Below are 26,269 nucleotides of genomic sequence, written 5' to 3'. Positions count from 1 at the left end.
CATTTCAAAGCTTGACTTCAGGCACGTGAATTTGAAAATGTTTGACCTAAAGTCCTTTTCCCCTTTCAGTTTATTGTCAGCTCTTATCTGGTCGTTACTGTAGCAGGTCATCACATTATCCCTTAGCAGCAGCCATCAGTAAGTGTCAATTCCCAGCAAATGAATTCAGCAACTTGCCAATATATATTTTTTTTTATGATGGCTATTTAAAGATGACAAAAATCATAAATCTTCCAGGCTTGTCATTGAGAGTTTATATTGAGTTTGTTGATGAAACAACTTCACAGCTCAGCTGAAGAGGAACTACAGGGTTTGAAGAAGCAAAAGGCTTTTGATAGTGTGCAGTAGTCCAAGAAATTGAAGATAAAAACCAACTTGCTGGCATTTTGTCCATATTCCTTTTTCCTAGTCAGAGCAAGAGCTTCTCTTCACACCCCTGAGAGAGTCTGAGCGTTTTCCAGCCCCTACAGAGGCCAACCACCACATAGAGCAAGGGGATGTTTTCAACCCTGGGGGTTAGAGAAGGGGAATTAAGGCCCGGAGGGCGGCAGTGGGGGCGAGTGCAACCTCCCTGAGCGCAGCAGCGTCTCTTTCTCTCCCTCTTCACATCCTGCAGTGGAAAGTTCCATTGCAATATTGTTGTTTTACAATTGCAAGTTTTATTTGCTGAGGAAAGTTTGAATCTTGTAGACGTTTTGATAACGGCCAATAAAATCTCCTCCATAAATCTGTTTGGTGAATCCCCTGGTTTCCGTTTGCATTCTCATCCTCTGTACAGGCCAATGGCTGTCATTGACACTTACTTTGCAGTCAACGAACTGACTAGCAGTTTATGGAGTAATTGCAGCATTATGCAACAAGTGGAAAGGTTTATGGCTTTGGGTAGAAGGAAGATATAATTGTAACAAGTAATATAACTGCTTTAGCAACCACCATAACATCAGGTTGGTCCATAAAACTCCAAATTGGATTGAAAATAAAGTGTCTAAAAAGTGTGTTACAGGAATAAACCTCTATTTGAATGGATTTTAGCTGGTTTTAGCTGTTGAAGTTATTTTCGGTATCATTCCCTTTTTTTTGAAAAGCAGGGATTTGCTGATCCTCCAAGCTTCAACTGGCTGCTGTTTCTGAAAACTGTGGCACAGTGATTCTGCGGTAGTATATTTATCAGTCAAAGTAAAGTTAAATGTAATAGTAATATCTTTTGTTATAACAATAGTTATCTTGTGTATCTTGTATATTCATTCAGTGGAACATTCACTCTTGTGTTTCCCCCCAAAAAAGCCCCGTTCTCCAGAGATAAAATCAGACCATGAGATAAATCCAGTCCTAGATCGTTCTAGCCTCTGAAGAGAAATTATGGTTTGAAAACCTGGCCCTTGGCTAAGCTCCCACTGTCTCTGGCTGAGCCAAAATTTCACCTATGATATAGTAAGCACCAATTTTTTTCCCTTAAGTGAAATTGAGTCACATCAAAGGTCCTTTAAGTGTCCTTGTATTTTTCAGTCTTCCTGCAAATTATATTATGCTCGACCAGAGCTCCTATAAAACATGCATGCGCTAAATCAAAAAACTATCAGCACAGAATTGTCTTATGTCTTGGTATAGAGTGCAGAGCCATTCTTTCCTTTTTGCCTTGCTATCTCAGAGGATCACAGCATCAGTGGCTGGATGCTGCTGTCCTCCGAGATGAGTTTAGAAACACAGGCCCAAGGTGAAATTTCCTGCATCTGTATTAGGCACAACGACAAGTGACTTGATCTTCTAAATGCTGTTCTGGTAGCACTTCCAGCGCGCTTCATTGAGCTGCCTAGATTAATGATTTAGATGCTTTATAGGTGGGTGTGTGTTTATATAGCTATAGTACCTGCATATGTATATATTGTATGTATTATACATATGTATACTATTTACTTGGGACTATATTCTTGAAGAATCTTGGTCTTGTTCTCCCAGCAACTCTTTTCTGCTGGTACCCACACAGACCATGGAGAGGGTATGTTAAAAGGGCTAAGATTGAAGGAGGGGAAATGGGATGTTGCAAGCATGCCCAAGTGAAAGAAGTAAAAGTAATGTAAGTTTAATGCAAAGCATTTCAAAACATTGACCTCTTGTGCATCAGGCCTGAAGCCCTTAGTAGGTTTTGCAAGTGTTTTTGGTACTGCCAGTTCCTCAGTTGAGTTTATTTTAAACTACCAAGCAAAACTACAAAGCCTTTTCTGTGTAATTGCTAGAGGGTCTCAGAAAACTAATTTCCACAGCAGAGTGCACTGAACTATGACACTTGGCCTAAGAGAGCAGCAGTAGCTTGCTGTCCTGTATGTAGAACAGCACAGAGTAGCATAGCGCAGACTACTCGCCTGTGCTGCCTATCAGCCACGCTAACAATAACGTGTTCTGCAAATATCTCTCTAGTCATGCATATTTTAAAATGCCATTTTAATAACTGAAGGCTTAATGCTAAACTTCCAAACTTTTAATGTTGTTTACACAACATACAAATTAGACAGATTTTGACAAACCCTGAACCTTTGTGAGGTGCAGTTACGAGCTTGTTCTGTAACAGCACTGGACTTTCAGGAATTGCAGTAAATAAATTCATAAAATTAAAAGCCCTGTGGTGAACTCCAACCAGGGCAGTGGATCAACTGGAGGCTGTCTGCCTGCTGCAGAACAGCACTCCATCTTCTCTGATGAATCACCGAGTTGTGTGTGGCATTAATAAACATGAGCCAGAGAGCAAAAAGGGTGTTATCTAGATGTAATGAACTCCTGAACTGACTTGGAGAACGTGGCATGCTGACAAGGTGTCATCAACTATGAAGCAAGGCAGGCCCCCTCACCTCTGAAGCCCAGTGATAGGTATCACAAAGCCACTGTTATCTGAACCATTATCTGTGGAGCCAGCCGTGCATGGTTGCCCCATTAATATTTCATGTGCAAAGAGATGAGGCTGCAAATGCTTAAAAGTCTCCCAGTGGCTAAACTGCAATGTTTTTATATTTTCTTTAATTGAAGACTTAGCACACAGGCATGTGTGCACACATAATCTTCAGCCTGGAGATTTCAAGCTGTTAGGTAAATGAAATATTTCAATGAGAACTTTTTGGGTTTTGTCACTGGATACTGTTAGCCCTTAGTAAATTAGGACTAAATACTTGCAAAGAGAATTTTATTCTTCTTCAGCACCATTTTCTGATGGCAGCTGGACAGATAATGCAGCCACAAAGTGGAACTCCTTTATAAAGAAGTGCAAGTACAAGCTCTTCTGAGGCTTGCAGGCAAAACCCTGCAGCTTCATAGCAGTAGTCAGTAGTATTTCAAACAGTGAGAAGATAATGGTCACTCTGAAAGGTAAGAAATGGATTTGGATGGTGGGATTTCAAAACCAAGCACCGTTCCAACAATTGTGACCACAACTGGTTGCAGCAGAGTTGTGCCAAAGAGAGGCCTGAATCATAGTCACACTTGAAGCCTTTGTGCATCCCTCTGGTTATAAAAAAATGGTTTTAAAGTGAGGGGTAACTAATCTGCACCTGCCCACTGCAGGAATTGCTGAAAAGGTGTAGGGCAGATGTGAACCAGGCATCTTGTGGGCAGGAGACTGAGTCTTTCAGTGTATGGGCACTTACAGAACACGGGTATTTTGGTTCACTTTTACTTTTGCCCTCTTGCAATTAAGTGAATATAGTTGTCTCCAGTATTATTCTGCCCACCTTGAAAACAGTGGGCTGCTCTGATTGTCAAAAGGTGTTCAGTAGTTTTAAAAAGCCCAGTTCCTTCGAGAAGTCAGGCAGCAAGATTTGTCAGTGTCTTCAGCAAATGTTGGCTTAGGTTTTTGAATGTGATTTAAGGTACTGTGAACTGTTAATTAACTTATTTTTGAGTCTGTCCTGCCCTCTTGTGAAGCCAGATGGTCTGCTTAAGCCCTGAGAAGGGGAAAGTGAACCTGACTAGTGTGTCTGGAGGTGAGAGACTTGCAAAAGAAGTAACGCAAACTGCCAAAATGGAGAGAAGTCTGCTGTGTCTTTGGTCTTTCTCATGCATTCCTTCAACATGGACAAGTCTTTAAATGCATGTCTTTTATAAAATGCCCCGTTTCCCTTTCCCCGTCTGTAATGGCTCTTGCTAGCCACCACTATCCCCTCAGCCCCTGAGTTGAGCTCCAGCTGTTTAGATCCTTCCTGCTTTGTGAATTAATAACAGGGACAAAACCTGCTGAAGGAAGAGAGACAAGGGGATGCAGCCAGAGGAGCCCTGCAGCTTGCACGCCGCCGCCACCACGGCTCTTTCAGCATTGGACAGAGCTCTGCGGCAGGCCGGCACGGGAGAGCGAACACCCCAGGCTGCCTTAGGCAGCAGCAGGACTTCCAGAGGCATGCAGCGTTGGGCCAGCCTTGCTGAGGGTTTTGCCACAGGTACTAGCAGCACCAGCAAAAGGCCATAAGAAGAAATCACAGTAGCTTCCTTGGGTAAAAGCTTCCACAGAATTTGGTTTAGGCTGGATGGGGACTGCAGGAGCGTGCTCCTTTGATGGTAATTCAGATAATCTAGTGGAAACTTAAATATTCACTTATAAACCAGTGTAAAAATAATACTCCGCATCTGTTTAACTAGTCTTGGTCTGTCTTGTAACAGTTCACTGACCATCTGTTACCGTGGCATAGAGACAGACATTATGAATCCACTTGACTGTATGCATTTCAGACTTCAGTTTATTTTTGGTTGCTAGTACATATGGACCGTGTTCTGTTACTCTCCATGTGTTTGTTCACAAGGACTTCTCAGCAGAAATTTCCCTGGGAGGGGTGTTTCAGAATGGGGGGAGAAGGGGAAGAAAAGCAATTAATTTTCTACTTCAACAATCATAAATAGTTTCTAATTTGGATCCCGTCTCACTCTCTTTACCCCCAGCAAGCTGTGTGGATGAATGAAGCAGCCAGGGGAGGGTGGCAACCCAGATGTGAGCTATCTAATTGATGAAGTCACTGTCAGGCATGCATAGTAAAACTCAGACAAAATGAATCATTTCAGAGTTCTCTTATAGGTGTTTCTCCTCTCCCCCCTCTTTCACATGCTTAAAGGTTGAGCAGGGTGTTCAGGCACACACTCACTACCTCAGTGCTCGTTAGTCTCCACACCCAACAGGTGCTGTAAATTAGAATTGCACTTAGCCCGTTGGATGCATTTGCAGGACTTGCTTGTGAGACATACTCTTGGTTTTAGCAGCAATGCTCTCGGTTTTATTAGTGATGCTCTTAGTAGCCCAAGTCAGAGTAGTCTCTGCACCAGGCAAAGATCAGGGAGAAGTGGCTCCTTTCCAAGAGCAAGCAGCGTTATGAAAAGGAGCTGGTATTTGGTTGGGCTTCTTCATGCTGCGTATCACTATTTGTTGTCGCATCCACGGTGTGTGGCTGTTTTATTGACCCTTACTGAGTTCAGTCTTGGTGAAATACACTGGAAGCAAATTTTTCCTAAGATCATAATGTTGTTCCTTGTGGACAGCTTCCAGGCAGGGGCTTCGTAGTCCAGCAGAGCTGGAAGAGGTGCTGCGTGCCAGAGCTGGCTTTTCTTCCTGCTTCTGTTTTACAACAGGGTAACTTCATTCATGTCTGTAGTACTCCTGCCTTTGGGTGGCATGAGGTGGAAGTGAAACTTCCACAGCCTAGCCAGGTATGAGCTAGGCAGCCATGCAGCTGCTAGGCAATTAAAGTAAATGTTGACATAGTCTCCATTCCTTTGATGGAAGTGTTTTAGAAAGGCTGTGCGGGTGACACAGGAACGTTCCAGGGGTTAGTCTTTACTTGTTCCTATTGCTCATAAAATGTTTTGTGCTTTTTTTCTAAGTTAGCTTATTTAGACAAGCAACAGCACCCATTCAGGCATCACCTAGTGCTCCAAAAGAATTGAGTTCAGCTCTAGATCAGCTATAAGCCATCACGACTCCTTTTGTCAGGAAACCCTTCTAGCACACACAAATGCTATGGGGAAAAATACAGCCACGATAAATGTTGCACTGGGAGGAGCAACTTAAATATCTAGATGGAGCAGTGCCTCAGCGAACTGCTGTTTCCAGGCTGGGGAAGTGTTTCAGGATCCTACCAGGGCCTACAGTATTATTGACTGTTGAGTAAAAGGAGCGGGCTCCTATGCAGTGTGGAGAAGCAACCGAATCCCTCTCATCGGGAACCGATAGCACGTCTGTGTGTATAACTATAACAGACATGTAGACCAAACAGGATTATGGTTCTGCATTAATTATCAGCTAATTAGCCCCCTTGTTTTTAGACAAGGCCTACTTTATAAAAATCAGGTGAAAGGATTTCTTGCATATATTACTTACCAAAGCTTTGTTAACACCTCACCACCTTTAATCCCTCTCCATTCTTATTTGTATTTAGTAATCTATCTGAATTAGCAGTGGTGTGACCCATTCTCTGCTGAGGCCAGACCGCCAGCTTATAGAAATTACTGAAACGAGGCGCCAAAGTAATGTAAGGACAAATGCCTCCCCGTACAGATTGGCATGAACACTGGAGGCAGCATTTGAGCGTAATATTGACTAATTATTTAACCATGAGTGGCAGCTTTGAACATTGTGTTCTTTTTGCTTCGCTTCCTGCATTTACTGTGAATCTAATTATGAAGGGAACAAGTATTTCTTCTCAGGTCGCTGAAAGCACAGCAGCTAGCTTTGGGAATGTGCATGGGATGCGAAGTGGAGGCAGCCGTGAACTGTGCATCAGCTAGTTCCAGTACTAGAGCTAGTACTAGCATGTTAGCAGTAGTACACGCTGAGCAGAGAGAGCAGGTGTTGGTGGGGATCTGGTCTGGAAATCTGAAAGCTGCTGCTAAGAGAAAAATACATCTTGGACTAAAAATCCGTAGTTAGAAAATAACTGCTCAGATTATTAGCAACATGATTTTTTTTTCCTCCCTTTCCAGAAGGCTTGGCTTTTTAATGATGTTAACAAGAAGTGTCCCCAGTTGGATGCTTTTCAGTAGGGGTCATGTGTATCAGGAGATATGACCACTAAGAGAGGAATGTAAGCTTCTGGCATTCACTTTGTGTGCAAAATCTCCCTGCTGTAGACAGAAACTTTCCTGGATTTAAAGGAATATATATATACAGTAAACAGCTGGATCCCCTGAAGGAGACAACTTTCAGTTGCTTGAGAAGGCATATGGTCATGTTATTCTTTCCCTTTCCACTATCTTTTGGTCTCCTAACCCATGAGATGAGAAATAATAGACTTCAGCTCCTAAAGGGCTGAACCAATAAACATGGCAGTAAGGGAGAGAATTAATTTTTAGGTGCTGCACTGAAGTTTGTGACACCCTGAGCAATTAGACATGTATCTAATAAGAAATTTGAGTCTGATCCTATTTATTCTGCAGCCCCTAGAGAGAAGGACTGTCTCTTCAAGGGTTTTGTGCAGTCAAGTCAGACTCATGACATGGACCTCAGTGGAGACTTGTGTCCCAGAGTTACCCTGGACTAACCCCTCTTTGTGCTGAGGAGTGTAGGCTATCCTGTTGAGGTGGCCTTGTGCCTCGCCTGAGTCCTTTGGAGTAAGCCTGTCTTCACTGTTGGATTTTTCCGGTTCAGAGAACATGGTTTTAGCTCAGCCCGCAGGTGAGCTGTGAAACCCAAGTCCATGCATCCTTACTGGCTGTCTGCATATTGCTGGGATCTCCAAGGGCACCCGCGTGCCACAGCTCCTTATGCGGCTGCCAGCTCAGCCTCTCTATGGCTTGTTGGGTTTTTCTTCCATAAGCAAAAAGTCACCTGGAAGATTTTTCTTGGCCCTTGGGCTCATTCAGAGTCGTGGGTGGCAGCTGGAAGAGAGCAAGTGCCTCAGCAGTGAAGCAAAGCTTGCTGGATTGCTAACCATACTCCAGCCTCCCCTCAGCAAGCCTGGCTGCACACACCTATGCTTTTGTGTCAGATTAGCACAGTAGTTGTGGCAGGCTAAGGACACCATTGGGTAAAAGATGATATTGCTACTGCCTTGAGGTGCATTCTTGGAGGCTGGAGTCATGTGCAGTATAAATATATCCTCTTACTCTTTCATCTGGAGCCAGATGATGCCAGGCTATTATATTAAACTCTGTGTTGCAGTGTGTACTCTATGGATGACTTTGTGAATGATACCTTTTTCCACAATAAATTAGGTTGAAATCCCCTAGCTCTAGACCAGAGTGTTAATACCAGCCGTAGCCCTTGCTTCCTTTCCATTAAGCTTTATTGAGTTAGCTATGGTTGCTACTTGCTGATTTTCCTCTGTGAGAAATCTACTGGCTGTCTTTCCTGGAAGTGCCCAATGGATGATTTTAACTACAGAGGTTATTGAGACATGCCAAGACCAAGATGTCAAGGTTGGCCTTGAGCATTTGTCTCCATACTACCGGAAAATTTATTTCTGAAGTAAAGTGATTGCCAAAAACACATTAGATAACTTGATGTCCTCTGTTCCTGGTTATTTCCAAAGTCTGCTACAGGGCTCTGATCCCAAAACACACTTTTAATAAACTTGGAACTGCTCTGTTTTTTTTAATTTAAGGTACCATTTCTGCAAACACATAGTTGTACCGCTTTCTCTTTGCCCTTGATGCTGCGTTGGTTGTGCATATTAATTAAGGGCCATTAGCAGAGCAAGTGCAGAGCAGTGCAAAATGTGACTGAGCCCATGTGCTGTGCTGCAGTCTGCAGTGTTCTGTGTTGCACCACTTTTTGATGGGATTTGAAAAATTACAGGTGAAGACATACTCTTCCTTTATTAGGCACTATTATTAGAACCATATGGCTTGAACTGAGGAATGAAGTGTGCCTGGCATGTATCAACCTAGCATGTCTCTGCAGATGAATGTAATTTTTGAAATGTAGATTAAAGGGGAAATGAAGGTGGGTTAGTGTTGTCACACAATTGCTCTAAGAGATGCTGGCACTATTTCTCATTTTTAAGGTCATAACACAGCATCACTGGAGGATGACGCAGTGGTGCAGGGCAAGTTCTCTGTAGGAATGCTGATGTACTGGCATACACTTGCATTCAACTTTTTGTATTCCCTCATAAAATGAGAATCATCCTTGTTTGTGTAGAGGTTAACACGCGATACATAACACAAATCCATGGAGGGTATTTGCATATTGGTGTGCTGCTGCTGTGCTGCTGAGCGAAGTTCAAGATGATACCTTGACCATCCTTGCCTGGCTTGTCATGAGATAGGAAAGCATGCTGTCACACTTCATAAGAGTCTGTTTTTGAGAAGAAACATAAATCCTCCTATCTCAAAGCAGTCTAATTACAAATTACCTGGAGTCAAGGAGGAATTAGTCTTTTGACATACTGTTTAGTATTTTATTGTTTTATGCTGCTTTTATTTTCTACCACTTCATCATCAGGTGATGGTCCCTCTTGAAGACAGGACCCTACAGTGGGTAGAAACCACAGATCTGGTCTGCCCTGGGGATTACATGAGTCTCCCCTTGTCTAGAGGGTGTTGTGAGTACAAGCACTGTGGACACCCAAGATTTGTGCTGTGTTATTACTAGGAAAATGAAATGCTTCTTCCTCGGTCTCCAGAATTAACGAGTCCAATAGGTCCTCAAACACATACTTTATTTTCCTCCTTCTTGGGATAAGGAGGTTTATTAAGCGATCTCTCAAAATCACTTCCGAATTTGTTCTCTCTTGTTATTTCTTAGAGTTATACAGGCTTGTTGGGTGTCTCCTCTCTGCCGCTTTTAGAGTTTAATTAAGTCCCTGTTGGTCCTGAAGGACATTTGACCAGGCCCGCAGCCTCGGTGTGTGAGTACAGATCTGGGGAACCAGCGACTGCTCTGCTCTCGCACTGTCTCCTCATGCAGCCAGGGGCTCCAGCAACAGGCAGCATCCCGGGGCGAGTGATGGCCCGCTTCCGATTGCCATCTCTCACCCAGCTGCCATCGCAGGAGAGCCTCATCAGTCCGACAGCAGCCACCACCAGCCTAGCATCAACTAGTAGCTAAAAATAACACAGGGTGGGAAAAAACACCCAACGTCTAAATATAAATCTCTAATGCCTCAGTAGGGAGCATTGCATTTCTTAATCATTCAGTCAAATTGTTTAAAGATTGATTAATACTGGAAAGCCTTTTGTTTCCACCGTGGTCACTGGTCTCTCCTTACCCCAGCTCTTTCTTGAGAAGGCAGAAGTTTCCTTTTCCTTCCCTCCTGGTTCTCCAGCAGCCCTTCCCTTGCTTGTGTGCCCTTTCTCATAAGCCCTGCTGCCCACTGGAGCGGTGGGAGCACCATGAGTCCAGCCGTGTTTGCAGAGCTGTGCTGGCTCCTGCAACAACCTCCCAAAGAGCAGCACGTTAGGGCAAGAGGAGGGGTCCAGAGGGCACAGAGTAGCGTTCAGGGTGCCATGTCTTGCCGGCTGCAAGCCAGCACAGCTCCCACGACGTCAACCCGTTGAGTTGCACCACCTGGGCTTGCCACCCACCCTTAATTGTAGCACAGGTTGAATGAAATAACACACAGACGTGGGGGAAATGGAGAGAGTGGTTTTTTCCCCAACCCATCAGCTGGCTGCCTATGAAAATCAAAGGCTAGAGAGATTTCTTTCCTCGGAAACACATGCCAAGCAATCGTGCTCCATTGTTGCTGGCAGATTTGTTTTTGCACACTTCAGACGGGAAGAACGGCACTCTCGGGGCGAAGAAGCTGGCACAGCGCAAGCGAGGTGGGAAGAGGGGAAAGAGCCAGCAAGTGGCAGCGAAATCTGCGGTGGCTTCGCGATGTTCCCTAGCAACCCACGCCCCGGAGAGCTGCTTGCAATGTCTCCTCTTTATCAGCGCAGCTGCATGTGATGTACTAGCCTCGCCGTGGTCTGGCTCGCGCTATTTTGGGTTTAAAAACCGAAGCGTGTGATTGCAGTGCTGTCATGGGCATAAGGACTTTAGATTGCTCTCTTGCACAGATGGGAGCAATTCACAAGGAGGGTTGGGAAAGTGACTTTCTGTTCTTGCTTGAATGTTGTCTGGTACCAGCTAGTAAATACTGTCTCATGGCTTAAAGACTTTGCGATGAGTAGATTAGATAGCTCCCCTACCATTTGTTTTCCCCATAAGGTGGTATTGCAGGGAGGGCTTGCGTGGATGTTTCTGGAGTAACTTTTCTTTCCTTCCATCCACTGCAGACACACGTGGTTCTTTGCACAACAAGACACGTGGAGCATTTTGCTGTCTGGGGCACCTATGCTGATTTTCTGAATGCTTCCTTGCCTGCCATTTCCCTGCTCCTGGCCAGACTCACTGCATCCTGTCTAGCTTCTGAGAGGTTCTAATGGTGATTCAGCACCAAGTGCTGGATGGGCATTCCTGTGGACCAGGACAAAAGAAGCCCTCTATTTGTCTAACACAAATATTTACAGCCCATACAGTAGGTGCTCTGAATTTGAGCTGCCTCATGCACCCGAAGTCTAAGCTGGAGATACAGCATCTTGGGGATGGTAAAAGAAGGGCAGTCACTGTGCCTGTTTAGGACCTGGCTTCTTTGTCATACCATTTCTGAACAAATTTGCTTTGATTTAGCATCTGGAACAAAACCATGAAGTAACTTAATACTGCACATGAGCTTCCTTTCCTGTAAGCAGCTTCAGCCCTGAAGAAGATCCATAGGGCCTTCAGCTGGCTTTGCTCAACTCTGTTGCAGAATATGTCACAACTGCTATCACAATCACAGAAGCATAAACAATAAGACTGGAACAGACTTGAAGGTCTGTCTGCTGCTCAGAGACAGGATCAACTCAGCCTAAGCCATTCTTCACAAATATTTGTTTGTTCCTACTCTGAAAAGCCTTAGTGATGAAAATCACAGACTCTCTCCAGGCAATCTCTTCCAGCACTTTGCTGGCCTCAGTGTTTCTCCTTCTCCACGTTGCAAACCCTCTAAAGTGTGTGAGTGATTTTCAGATGTGTGTCCTACACAGGGAGGGGGCCTGAGCCCCCTATTTAATAGTGTAAAACTAATGCAGAGAGGCAGGAAGGGAGCATGGAGAGCAGAATACATAGTTTTGAGGGACAGAAGAGGAAGGATTCTGCAGTGTTTGATGTTTGCAACTTTTTTCTAGGTATGCTTTTGAAATTTGCTTGGCTCTTAGGAACAAGGGTAGGTGAGAAGGGAGGTAGAGGAGGCATGCTTGGTCCGAGGTCCTCTCCAAGAGGGAGCCAGCTCCTCAAAGGGAGCAAGAAGAGAAGAGGCCCTGAAAAACAGGTTAGTCTGAGCTGAGAGGTGGTAGCAGGAGTCTATGAAATCCACACTGAGAGGGGCCCCATAGTTGGGGACAGGGACTTTAACTAAGTAAGCTCTAGGGTATCACCTGCAAGGAAGCAGGTTTCAATCACCCGTATCGCCACAGAGTGGAGTCTTTCTCTGCAGTGTTTGCTCTTGGTCTGGCAGCCTGGGAGACAATTTTCTCCCTGTGTCATATGTGCCTGTGAAAGACAATGCAGCTGAGGGCTCAGGGGGCTGCAGTTAGTCTGGGCTGGGCTCGGACAGCCTTGTTGACTCAAATAGTGCCTCTTGACCAGCCAATCTACACCTGAGTCCATTGCTCACTTTGGCACGCTGAGCTAGATCCTCTGCTGCTGTGTAAATCAGTGAGTTCCCTGGAGCACCTCTGATTTGCACCATCTGAATGGCTAGCCCATCCTTTTCAAGTAAATTCTGTAAGCAGAATTATATATATCTCTTTGTTTTTCCCCTTCAGCCTTTGCTCAGTCAACCTGCGAGCTGCTTAATCATTAAAAAACAGAAGGGGGCTGCTGCTGTTGTTGTGGTTGGACAGGACATGAAAACGTTTCACGGACAAAGTGATCTTTTTAATACATCAAAGTGGTCCAGGTGCAATGTTATGTCCTGCCACAGCCCTCAGCCTCCTCAGCTCTAATTGCACACGCCACCGCCTCTTTAGGTTCGCTCCATTCTCCACGAACTACTGCTTGACCAATTAGTGAGATAAGTTCATCTCTAGCCCAGGAGGTATGTGGACAGCCTTCTTAGCTGCATCTCTGTACATGGAGGAATGTTTTGACAGCTAAACATGGATCTTGTTGAGCTGTCAGTTCTGCTAACTCTTTCAAGTGTCTCTTATTTATTGAGCCATCAGGCTCTTCCTGACCTCCGCAAAGTCAGTCCCAGACTCACACAAAAGACAGCACAGAAATACAGCTCGAGCGTGGCCTTCTGAGCAGGGTGAGTTTCTTCAAGCATTTGATGCCAGATCATTAGGTCTGTATGTCAGTGCAGTGGCTGCGCCCTCAGGCTGGCGGCAGCCTTAGAGGCTGCAGCTGGGGAAATTCAAATTCCCTTCCTTAGTAGGCACAGCCTGGTTTGGTTGCCAAGATCTTGGGGCTTTATAAGAGGCTGATGGCAAAGCAGAGGACGAAGGAAAGCGGTAGAATGGCTCTGAATCCAGGGAGCCCCACATACCCTTCTGGCTCCAGCCCCAGGCAGGGAATTTCTTCTCCTTGCTTTTTACTCCTAACCTCATCTGGCTTGGAGACCATAGGTATTTCTGCAGTACACAGCACAAGCCCCACAGCATAAGCACCTATGCACTTACCATCTGGAGCATCATGACCACAAAGTAGTTTTCTGTTTGGCTGGAAAGCATGCCTGTGATGGACATGGGATCACGCACTAGATACAGCAAGAGAAGCGCAGGGGGGAGCATGTGACATTTGAACCTCATATAACCCTTCCATGTGGGAATCAAGTGAGACTGAGGGTGTAGTGCACTGCTCTGGTTGCCCACCCTCGCTGATGCCCCAGCAAAAACACACATGCACATGTGTCCAGAAGCATCTGACCAATTCCATAGTCTGAAATTGGTGTTTTTTGATTAGCATTGGGTAGTTCTTGTACAAGGGAGCCAATTCAGTAAAATCAGCTGATGCTGATACCTCTCATTTGCTCTTCCTTTCCTGCTTGCTCCCTGCTCTGAGGATGCTGTTAGTCCATCCTTCCATTTCTTCCAGCTCCTTTGCACATTAGTCTTCCCTAAGCCACTCTCCTTCATGCAGTGGGTGCACACAGCCCTCTCTCCATGGGCTCTTGCCAGCTCTGGAAGCTGCTAGCCAGGTTGCACTTTCTTCTCCTTCCTCTGTGCCTCATCCCATCCTCTCCTCTGATTCTGGGGTCTGTTTCAAATGCCCTACTGCACACTGCCTTCTGAGTGGTCTTCCTCTCTTCCTCTTCCTGCCAGCACTTCTCTCTTGCCTTTGTAGTTCTGCCTTTTTCACTTGTTATATTTGTGTTGGAAAAGGCTAATTTGCTCTTTCCCCTGGCTCTTTCCCCATGTTGCCAGAGCCCTCATTCCAGCTCTGACCTTGACCTCTCTGCTCCTGTGGCTCTTCTCCTCCAAGGGCCATCTCCTGCCCTCTCCACAAGCAGGATGAGTAGCATCCACAACAGCCGTGAGCAGCACAGCCAACTTGGATCTTCACTCCTGTTCCAGCAGGTTGCAAGGAGAAGGTTGAGACCCTTTGAATATTGAATAGCCGCAGTGAAACTTCCTGCAGCATTTTTTGATAGCCCATGACCCCTGCTTCTTTGCCTCCCTGCCACGATTTGGCCCCTAGGTAGGACGTGCTGGGTCCTCAGCCTGTGGTTCTCTCAGGGAAAATCATTCTTCATCTCTTACTGCCCTTTACTCAGCTCCCACCTCCCTTTGATTGTGGGAAATTCCTGAGCAGGGACAGTGTTTCAAGGGAGAGTTGGAGCTTTTATCTGAGTAATACTTAACTGCCCTGGACTGTATTACAGGAGAATTATGACTTTGTTGAGAAATTTCTACTGCTGTGAGCCAAATGAGAGATCATTTTTTTGTAAGTACATTGGGTGAAATAAATGATAATCTAGATGACGGGCATTTGCCCTGGCCTTTTTCCCCCAAGTGCAGTATAGAATTTGGCACTGCTTTGTTCTGAAAATATTACATCTGATTATCCTGAGGTAATTGATAGTGAAACATGTACAATTCTCTTCTAAAGCAGCAGTGCTTAGGCTATCAAGATGACGTTCACTGGGGGCTGCAGCCCTTCACTCTCTCCTCCTTCTTTTCGTACTACTCCCTCTGCTCCTGATGGCACTGTTTAATTTCACCACCTTTTTCCTTACTGCCAATGTGTCGTATCCTCTGCCTGGCAGTGCTCAGCATCACAGTAGCACCTGCAAGTACAGCTAATGCCTTGTGGATGCGGGCTGCACTGTGAGCTTGCTGCCAAACACTTTCCTAGACTCTAACATGGGCAAGTAGCATTAGGTCTGCAAGCAAACTGCCCGCTTTTGGTGGACACCTCCATTTCACAGAAGGTGAGAGGGATCTTTAAGTTTTTAATTACCAGTCGTTATGATCAACTCCAGTCTGGTAATTTTGTGAAGAGGCCGTTGTCCTAGCTTGGGCTGGAGATAACAGAGAAGCCAGGGCTTGCTGGTAGAAGTGGTACGTGTGAGCTGCTGTGAGCCTTAACACTGATGGTCTGGGCAATTGCTCCTCATGAATTAAATAACACATCTTTGCAAATGGTACTTGACATGATGTTAGATGGCTGAGCTGGGATTCAGGCGACCTAGAGATACCTGCAGAGGGCTCTTCATGAGGAGAATTAATTGTTTTAAATGCAGTAAAGCTTCAGACTCTTAAAGGTGTATAAACCAATTCAGCAACAAAACCATGCACATAGATGTTATAAAATATAGAGACGCTCTAACTGAGGCAGAAATTAGAGAACAAATTCTGATCTTTACTGCTTAAATATTGTCTTGAGCTATGTCAGTACCCTTTTAATACTCTTCTCTACAATCTTTCACCACAAGTCCTTGCGATGCAAACAAATGAGCTCTCCCTCTGACTTTGAAGAATGGCAATCTTCTCATTATTATTTGCAAATTCTCTTTTCTCTTGCATCACTAGAAGAGGTGTCATTTTGAATATTTCTTTGTCATCCTTGAAGCACAGCTCAGCTGAGGGGCAAGCACCATAGATGGCCTGGGCAGAATCCAGATGTCTGGTCTGTCTGTTAAGTTTCTGCCTTCTTTCCTCTGACTCAGTCACCTGAGAGACTGAAAGTCAAATGAAGGATCGTACTCAGCGCTTACACTCTCTAATGTGTTCGGAGCTCCCCATCCGCTGGCCAAAGGAACTTGTACTCATCTTGTTAAAAGGGGTTGGGAACATCCAGTAAGCACTTCAAGAAACATGGCCTGTGCAAAACTAAAAAAAAAACAGCTGAGCTCTTAGAGCGAAAGCAGCTACACATGAGGAAAAGAGAACAGGTGATTCTGGGATCAGAACATGAGTAAAATGGAGAAATCTTCCTGTCCTGAGATAAGGAAGAAATTTCTGAGTCCAGCAGGAATGTAACTTGCTTTTGCCACACCATTGGTTTTGCTAGTATTATTCTTATCACTTTTACAACTTATCACATATCACTTTTCACTTATCATATCACTTTTCACTTATCTTATCACTTTTACACTTATCACATATACAACAAGACCGCTGAGGGGCATGTTGGGAGACCAGTGTTTGTTTTGAAGATGTTATAATCTTAAAAGACAAAACATAGGCACATGTGAGTGGAAGGAGGCACAACTTTGGCTACCAAAGACAGTTAATAATAGCTGTAATTTGTACTCATTCAGCATCTTTCATTCAAGGATCTCAAAGCATTTTGTAATCAAGAGTTCATTGAGGCTCTCAAACTCTCTTGAGACAGCCAAGCATTATGAACACCATTTATAACAGCAGGGTGCAGGATCAGACTGGTTAAGAATATTGCTGAGGATAAAACTCAGGAATCCTGCCCTCCAATGCTATGGATGCTGAACCAAGCACCCACTCCTGTCTGAGAAGCTTTTTTTACTGTAATTTATATATATAATCTTTTAATGTTAAGCAAAATATGTAGTCTTCATTTAAGTCACTGGTGTCCTGGGAAGTGTAATGGCCCATGTCACAATTGACTAAAAGTGAGACTACAGATAGTGGGTTAAACACATTTGGTTAACCATTTGTTTGCTGTTATAGTTTTCACATGAAAAAAGCTTAGATTGAAACCTGTCTTGGTGATGGAAAGTGATGTGATTTTAAGTTTCTTTGTGTATTAAAACAGAAACCAAATTTGCATATTTTAGGTATCTTTTCTAGCATATTCAGGCATCTGGCACGAAAGCTATATTTAAACTGTTAATACAGTATGAATGCAAGTTTCACATGCAAAATTAGTACCATTAAAATTGTGAGATTTATTTTTCTTTTGAAACAAGTGATGCCCCAGCACTTCTGTTTTTGTTACCTGATAAGGCGCTGCAGCTGGGACAGCCTATTTTTTCAATAGGCACCGAACCTGAACCACAGGGCAGGTGGTGCTCATTTGCACAAACACCCAGTCCAACTCCCGGCACCCACATGGTGAATGGCGGTGAGCTCCCTCATTGCTGTGGTCCACCAGAGAAGGCACTGCACCAGAGGTGTGCGTAAGCCCGTCGTGCAGTGTAATTTTTCATCGTCTGTGAAAATGTTTTGAGTTCTGCCTTTGTGAAGTGTTTTGCAAAAGAAAAACTTAAAAAAGAACAAAGCTCAGTTATTTCCTTGTGTTTTCGGGCTGCTTCTGGAAGGGTAGGTTTTGGAAGGAGAGTACTTTTTTCAGTGGTTTTATTGTGGCAATGAGTTGCCTAGGCTAGTTGTGTACTGTGTGAGCAAACTTTTCATCAGTATGAATTTTGGAGCATTCCCATTTTTACTAGGTGTGCCCCTGTTGCTTGTCCTATAAGATGGGAATGTTACTTGGTTGGTAGGAAGACCATGAGCCCCACTTTGGAGTGCCACATGCTGGGACCAGAGTCCCCCACAGCTCTGTGTCTTTCAGTAGCACTACCTTGGATTTACACAAGGAAGCTCTGTACAGCTCTTGAGGCTCATCATCTCCCCAGGCAAGAAGCCCTAGATGGCACTATGTACCCCAAGATGTATAGCCAAGATGACAAGTAGCAAATTCAAACCCCTGTACAGCAATTCCCTGTGCAGCTTGGGACTAAGGCTTGGAGACTGTCATCTCCTATGGTTGCTTATGGCTCTTACTCTGAAATGCAAGTTTTGACCTGCTGATAGTAGTAAATGTAATGCTTAATTAATTAATGCTTTGAAGGCAGCCCTGGAAGCCTACACCATTAGGACATAAAGAGGAGGGGCATTGATAAGCAGCTTATAGGGTCTTTACTGCTGGTGAAGATACATGGGAGTAAGAGGGTGCTTGACTCTGAGCCCGGAGAGATGTGGCAAGGCAAGCAGCTTGGAGCAGAATAAAGCCTTCAATCTTGAAACAAATAGATGAGTATGCACAGGACCTTCTGATGTAATTTTATGAAGCAGACCAATCTCTTCCAGCCAAAAACATAGGGATAAAATGATGCAATCACTTCACCCTTGGTGTAGTGGTGATGCCTCATTCTCCCCCTCAGTGGTACCATTCAGCTTGTGCCTTGAGTTCCTGACTTTTTTTAAAAGTGCCTAAAATGTCTGTTACTGAAGTAAGTGGGATTAATTGGAAAACACAAAACACCACAGCCTGCTCCCCTTTTCATATGAGATAAGCCTTGACAAGTAAAGCATATTTGTGTAATGATAGGGCCAAGAGGCCCCAGGCAAGAGGCCTCAGGCACTGCTGCACTTGTTTCTGTATATACATTTAAGCACCAATGGGACATTAAAATGTACTATTTTATAGATATTCGTATTTGAAATACAGTTTAAATCTACTGTTTCCTGAGATAACATGTAAAAACATTATTACTAGGAGATCTGTTTGGTTTGCTTTTTCTAATGAGAAATGGCCAATGTTGCTCCATAAAAATCTAGCTCATCTCCTATTAACCCTGAATATATAAACAAACCACAATGTCCAGCAGAAACAACGACTCTCCATAACAGAAGTGGAAGCTGTCATTTACCACAGTCATGCTCAATGCAGAAGCAAGCAGCAGATAGTGGTGTTTACAGATTATCCAACTTCTATAACACTTAGCAAAAATAAGCAGCCCTTCCAGATTCAAAATATTAGCGAGAATGTGAAGAATAGCAAGGAAAGTTACTTAGTCTGTTTGCATATAATAGAATACAAACAATCCAAGGACAAAACAGTCATGCTCATTTATCACTGTGCTTGATGATTAATAAAACACTCTGTCTCTGTGTAGTCACTTACATCGCAGAAGCTTTGAGAGCTTTGCAGGCACTGATTAATTAAGGGAGAAATATTGTTAAACCCATTTTACAGAGTAATTAGGGTGCATGTACGGTGGTCCTATTGAATTCAGTATCCATACACAGAGACCAAGATTTTGTTTTTATGACTATAAACTAAAACCTGGACTCCAGAGAGTTAAAACAGGCATCTGTATGAGCACCCTGATTTTCAGAAGTCCTGGGAACTTCTCAGCTATTTAATGGTTTTGCATTTTGGCTCTATTGTCTTCCTTTTAAAACTATTAGACAAGATAGACCTCCTCTTCCACCTGTCTACATCCAGTTTCATAGTGTAAGAAAAAGAGAAAAAAGAGATATTTGGGCAAAATTGCAGGCTGTGAAGTTAAAACAGAGAAAAATATTTTTTTTATTATTATTATTGCTCAAATTTTGTGTAACTTACTGTCACAAGAGATGGTTGAAACTAAGAGCTTAGCAGGATTAGAGTAAGACTGGGAATGTGCATGGATAGCTAAGTGAGGATACAGTTACAATAATAAAGTTTAAAAATAAAGAAAAACGTCCTCTAGAGCTTTGAAGTAGTTACAAAAGTGTCCTACTTCAAAGCAAGCCAGTGTTTAACAAATGAGGGCTCTGCTGCCAGAACTGTCTGTTCTGGATTGCTGGTTTGCTGCGGGAAGCGGTGGCAAGGCAGATAGGCAGCCAAGGAACCAGTGGCTTGTCCCGCTCCAGCATATCCCAGAGGAGACCTCTCTCCTGCCTGCCCAAAGACTTGTGATTTCGAGCTGCTGGTGTGGGCAGGAGGTCACTGGCTGTCAGTGGGTACCTCCTCACGCAGGGCAGCTTCTTCAAAGGATCTCAATGAATTGTTCTCCCACCAGGAGTAGACCCAGGAACGTGCGTGTCACAGGGAATCTAGGCAGAATCGTCTTTTCAGGAATCTGTATGAACTCTGGCAGCTGTAACTTTTCACTGGGAAAATAAATCAAGAATTAAAATATTTTTTTCCAGTGCATATCCTCTGTGAGAGAGATCCGTTGGCCTTAATTATGAACTGAATTACAGCTGCAGGCAATCTTGATATTTCTTTGGGAGCTCAACTCATGAGAGATGTGGCACCATGCTGGATTTTTTGGTCTGAAAGTTTGTGATTGTTTTGAACAGTCAATAACTTAAATGAAAAAGTATGGTCTTTGTCAGGCCATTGAATAAAAAATGTGCTGCGATGCTATTTAACTGTTTATTTAACTGAGGATCAGTTTTGGTGAGTGAAGTGAAAGGGAGGTGCTAACTTTATGCAGATGAACAAGAAGAAAAAAATGAAAAGAAAAGTAAGCATCAGTGAAAGATGTTTCTGGCTGCCTTTCAATTCCAAATTGGGCTAATTCTACCTTCTGAAAAGAAGATAATTTCCACATTTCTGTAATTCGGAACACATAATTGAAGTTATTTTCTCTCAGAGAGAAGCAGCTTCTTCTACAATATTTGCAAATGGACAAGAAAAATGACCACATACAGTGCGCTCTGAATGATGGTGCATTCATCACAGCATCATCGTCAGATGCCTTTGCAGATTTTGCTCTGTGGTTTTTACCCATCTGGGTAAAAATTTATATGTGGATGGGGAAGGTTCACGCACTAACTGCAGAGCTCCCTTTTCTGGGCAGCCATTACATCAGAGGCAGCTGATTACCAGTGAGGTCTGGAGTAGAAAACATGTGCCAGAGAAGCACTGAAACAAGTATCAACTTCATGTACCAAAATAATTATGCAGTGATTCCACGCGACTGCTTCTGTTGACCTGGCTTTTTAGGAACTGAACTTTAATGAGGAAGATGAGCCAGATGTTGTTGCAGCGCTTTGAGAGTGGCACAAAGCGATTAACTCACTTCCTTTCGTTTGTAGCATGAAGATATTTTCTGCCACGGTGTTTAACCCTGGGAATGCTGGCATTTTCATAGACATCCCATTAACTAAGCATGCAGGACAGTGTTTCTTAATGAATGCGTTTGCATCCACAACACGCGACTGCATCATGCTCTTCCTTGAGGTTGCTAGGTATTTGATGGCAGTAGCAAGGGTTGGACTCGGGTGCTCCTGCTCCCAAAGCATGGTGCCTCCTGCTGGCTCTTTGCTGTCCAAGGCTCTTTTCCATGTTCATGGGTCAGTTTGTCATCCCTGATGTTGCTGGGATAAGCCAGACAGAGTGATGCTCAGAGGATCTGGGAGGCCATGTTGCAATTCGGACGCAGCTTTGACCTGTCTGTAGCTCAGCAATATATATTTGTGTGCATCGAGGCATTGTGGAGAAAAGAGAATGCATGAAGATAACTGTGGTAGATTAGACAGCAAATTGGATTTCTAGACAGCCTTGATCATTGTACAGATCAGGAGAAAATATAGGAAGTTTAATAACAACAACACAACTCTGTTTTGTAAGGAAAGCCAGAGTTATATTTTTTCCCTGACCTAACAAAGGAGGAGGAAGGAAACTGTTTTGCTGAAACAAGCATTTTAGATTGGACTAAGGATACACTTTTCTCTCTACGTTTTTGTACGTGCGTGTCCCAGCAAACTCAACAGCATGTTCATATGCATGAAATGCATTTTCCTGGAGGCACATAGTCAGCATGTGCCATGCAAGGAGGAAAAAGATGTGCCTAGCACTGCTTAAATTTTGGTCAAAAAGGCATAGCATTTTAGTAAAAATAAGTTAAAGTGTCTCATAACATTGTGGTTGGTATTTGTTATTTTTGCTGACATTGGGTACTGGATAAGAAATCTGCCTGGTTTGGAAAAGTGCAATGTAGATAAAATACGAGAGCAGCCTATTTATTGTGTGTACAAGGCAATGTGGCCTCCGAAACCAGAGAAGGTCAGACAGAACTGAAAATCTGCAGATTTTGGTCTTTCATTTTAAATGGCACAGCCCAGGTCCTTACTGGAGCGGGCATGAGCAGGCCCCCTGACTGGGAGGTGTGGGAAGCCAGCGTGGAAGAGAGGGAGAGGCTTCACACACCGCCTGCCCAAGGTGTCCTGCTGAAGCCTGGCTGGTGGTGGCCTGCAGATGCGGTGGCTTTGGGTTGGAGTTTGGCCAGTGTAGGTCTCCAATGCTGAGTCCGGCCCCAGCGGGCTGTGTGCAAGGCTGAAGATGTGGGGCTTGCAGCAGCCTGGCTGCAGATTTTGTCTTTGCCTTAGAGCCCACATGTGACGATGTTCAAATCACTTCAGCTCCACACATCTCGCTTCTCTTTTCTGTGAACAGACAGCAGCTCGTGCATTCTGTTTTGGTCCATTTATATTATAAGGCCCAAGAGTAAAAGCAGTGTTTCAGATTATGTGCGGACAGAGCACAGCAGAAAGGCTGGAGCAAGGCGCTTCCACATGTTCATGCCACACTGGTGATTGCTGATGGGGGAAATACAGTGATGGGGGCCATCATCAGCTTCATGCCGTATGGTCTTCTCCGTGCAAAGTCTGGGGAAGGAGTCTTAGTCGATGGGGTGGCAATGGTCATTCCTTTTTGCATGGAAAGTGAAATAGGTACAAGAGATGTAATAATATTTTGAGAGGCTCAGTTGCCAGATTGATTTCTCAAGCTAATAAATCCTTGGCTGCACTTGCTGTGTTAAAATATATATTCAGGCGAGATTCATGATCAGCTCTCAGGAACAAGAGAGCAAAGGAAAAAAATAGGTTGTTCCAAGATTAAATGCTTTACATTTGGCACCTTTAATTGGCTTATTAATAAACCTTTTTTTTTAGGGTTATGCTATTTATTATTTCTAATGAAATAGTTGTCGACTAGCCTTCTAAAAACAGCCACGAAGCATTGGCCAAGGGCATCTGGGTGTGCTGGGTCAAGGACCTGGCTCTGAAACTCCTAGTCATATGAGTGGCCTTATCCCCACCAAAATGATATATCCCACAGAGATGGCACTTACATGACTTAGAAAGCAAATGCAAGGCCTGTGCGCCGTACAGGCCTGTCTCCCTGTATGAAAAAATAAGTTGTATTTAGCCCAAACACATCAGCGTAGTTGCATTTGTACAATAGAGTGTACTGAGCTGTGTGTAGACGTTCAGGATTTCCGGATGTTCAACAGCTTCCTCAGAACAACTGCTAGGCATCCAGAAATCCTAGACAAATGCACAAAATCCTTGAATGTTGCTCAGAAAAAAATCCCTGAGCAGAAAAAGAAAACATCTCTGGGAAAACCTGAATGTATGCTAGGTCCAATCTATATTCTCAGTCAGGGAGGCTGAATATACAGCAAATAGACCTCACACAGCCTTCCAGGGAAATTCATCCAGCCTGGGGCTTATTCTAGGTGCCCTTTCTTCCAGGGGACCATGCCACCCATCTCCCTTGTGCACTGCTGCTACTCTGTTAGAGAGCAATTGGCAGGCAGGCAGCGGGTGCAACTGCCGTATTGTGTGTGCATGGCAAGTCCAGCACTTCCAGGGAGTGCAGTCGTGCTGCAGCACTCACGGGTGCAGCGCCTGTGAGATAGATCAGGTCAACAAGCAAGGGGCGTGATGGCGTACAGCTTAGCATGGGCCCTAGAAAAATAAATATGACAAGGTCAGGAACATGCAAGTGTTTGGTTTCTGGGAGAGGATGATTGAAGTATTATTGCTAAGTGCCATTCTGAGACCTTCTCTACATTGATTGATGTCTCATTTGAAATCTTCTTCTTGCCTGAAAGAAAAAAAGCGTGAAAGCATTAGTTACTTCTTTTGCAGTGCTTTAAAGCTGCTGTTCTCTGTTGAACATGACTGGCTCAATAAAGATTCATCATGTCAGATGTAGGCTCTCTAAGCCAGATAGAGGTGTCCAGTGTATTGTTTCTCCAGTGATTTCACATTTTCTTCCCATCTAAGTAGGTATGGAGCATGGAAAAATGCTTCCTTGTAGACCGAGGCTCATAAGTTTCATATCTAAGGTCCAATCCTTGATGAAGGCAGCAATTAATCAATTAAATCACTTGCTTTACTGAAATGCTTCATTTCATAAATAAGTTAGTTTTCGCATGCAAGTCTTTCAAGAAAGCAGTGTACGCAAGGAAAGCTGGTGTCAGCATTTTTTAATCCTGAAATGACCGAGTTTCTCATTATGGACACCAAACTTAGCTGCTTCTAAGAAACTTCTAGGCATGAGACTATTTCTGTGCTTCTCAAAATATGCCCATACTTCTGCTTTTTTCCAGGGAGACGACTCACTGAGACAGACTGCAAATACTATATGCCAGCTGTTAGCATATGAAGGCCAAGAGGTCTCAGTTTCTAAGCACATATTAAAACCTTTGTATCCCTGGTACTAAAAATCTGTGGACCAGCTCCTGCTCTCACTAATGTTAACAGCAGGATTTGTGTCAAAACAAACAAGAAGAGAACATAACTAGCAGCTCGGGATTATCCATCTTTGTCCATATACTCCACCGCTGTAGGAATGATTGTTCTAGCATCTTTTATATTGCATTGTTAAGTGATGAAAGCTTTTGCCAAATCCAAACTGAAATGCTTCCAAAGCCTTTTTCAGTGTTGGAAAATGTTTGTATCAAGTTATCCTTGGAATAATTTTCTCCTTTATTTATTATTGTGTGCTCCCCAGTAGACACCTAATTACGAGGCACAGAATACTACTTATTCTAGGAGGATACATAGGACTTCACTGGATGTTTTTAGGAGTCCGTTTTCATTACATTAAATTAGATGTTTACTTGCATGAATCCCTTGGGTTTTAAAAAAAGCAAAAATAAGACAAAGAATGAAGTTCAACACTCAACAGCCAATAGACCCTCTTACTGGGGGCGAATGCTTTTATACCACATCACAGGCTGTTTGTCCTTTTTTTTCAGAGTGGGTATCCAAGCTCTGGACCTGCATCAAGCACTCCTGCCTTCAGGCCTGAGGATGAGCTGGAACATCTGACCAAGAAAATGCTGTATGACATGGAGAATCCTCCCTCTGATGACTACTTTGGTGAGCAGTGTCACATCAAAAGTGTCCATAGCCCCTTTCTGTATTTATCAGGTTCAGTAATGGGGAGGTCTGGCAGCTGCGCTGTTAATGTAGTGACGTTCGTATTGATGGATATGCTTTCCATGCTTGAGCTGGAAGTGCAATCATCCATAGGAATTCCTCTGTAATTTCAGCATAAATCTCATGCTCACTTGCTGTATGTTTGTAGTCTTTCTGGTTATAAAGTTGAATTTTTCAGTGTCTGGTTCATTTTCACACCATCTGTCCCCAGCTTCTAGGCTACCAAGCTAAATTCAGGTGCGGTGCGCTGCCTTGCCCACCTGCCCCATCCCTTCTCATTGCAGCTGCAAAAAAACCTGGCAGTGTAAATGTGTTCTGCACCCAAGGCATGGATTTTCATTTTCTGTATGCTGGCATAGATTAAAAGGAAATCCATTTTGAGTCAATCAGGTTGGTTTTACGTGAGGACCCGTTAGCCCAGAACTGGGTCCAACAAGTACGAGGAAGACAAATCTGAACTGATTGGCTCATAACTATGTCATCTTCCTTGCCTGGAAAAAGATAAGCAGATAATTGCCTTTTAAAGTGGTATAGAACGGAATTATCTCAGGCATCTATAGGTGTAAAATATATATCTTGCCTTTATATAAAACACAGGTGATATTGATGGCCTCTGAACTCTGCATTAAAGTCAAGAGCCTTGGGCACACTTAGTGCATCTTATCTGTATACTTAGTTTCTTATAGGCTTGGGTGATAGTGTTGTTAGGAAACAAACTGCTGTAGTTTGTAGAGTTAAAGACTGGGGTAGGCCATCCATTTTGTGTTCTTTATCTTCCTTTATTTCATCATTTCTTAAAAACTTCATTTAGATTGCCCCCTAGGTATATTTGCAGTAGATTTTGGTTGGACCAAAACCAAACTTTTGTGGTTTAGTTTAATTGGAAAGCAGGTGGGTCCAAGGCTTCACTAACAACCAAAGATCTTGCAGTGACAAGGATCTGATTACCTGAGAAGGTCAAGATGTT

General features: G+C 43.7%; 1 protein-coding gene across 7 annotated transcripts in view; it reads left to right on the top strand.

The window, feature by feature from the left end:
* LPP (LIM domain containing preferred translocation partner in lipoma) overlaps positions 1 to 26,269 on the top strand; it is a 356,009-nt gene that overhangs the window by 245,293 nt on the left and 84,447 nt on the right. For all 7 annotated transcript variants that reach the window (XM_072868734.1, XM_072868732.1, XM_072868730.1 and 4 more), the window contains one exon: positions 25,119 to 25,242. In XM_072868734.1, coding sequence (XP_072724835.1) covers positions 25,119 to 25,242 — 124 coding nt within the window. The remainder of the gene's footprint in view (positions 1 to 25,118; positions 25,243 to 26,269) is intronic.

This window comes from Ciconia boyciana, chromosome 7 (assembly GCF_034638445.1).
Source record: "Ciconia boyciana chromosome 7, ASM3463844v1, whole genome shotgun sequence".
NCBI lineage: Eukaryota > Metazoa > Chordata > Aves > Ciconiiformes > Ciconiidae > Ciconia > Ciconia boyciana.
The sequence above is the reverse complement of the archived record's forward strand: the minus strand, read 5'-3'. Positions and strand labels throughout refer to the sequence as shown.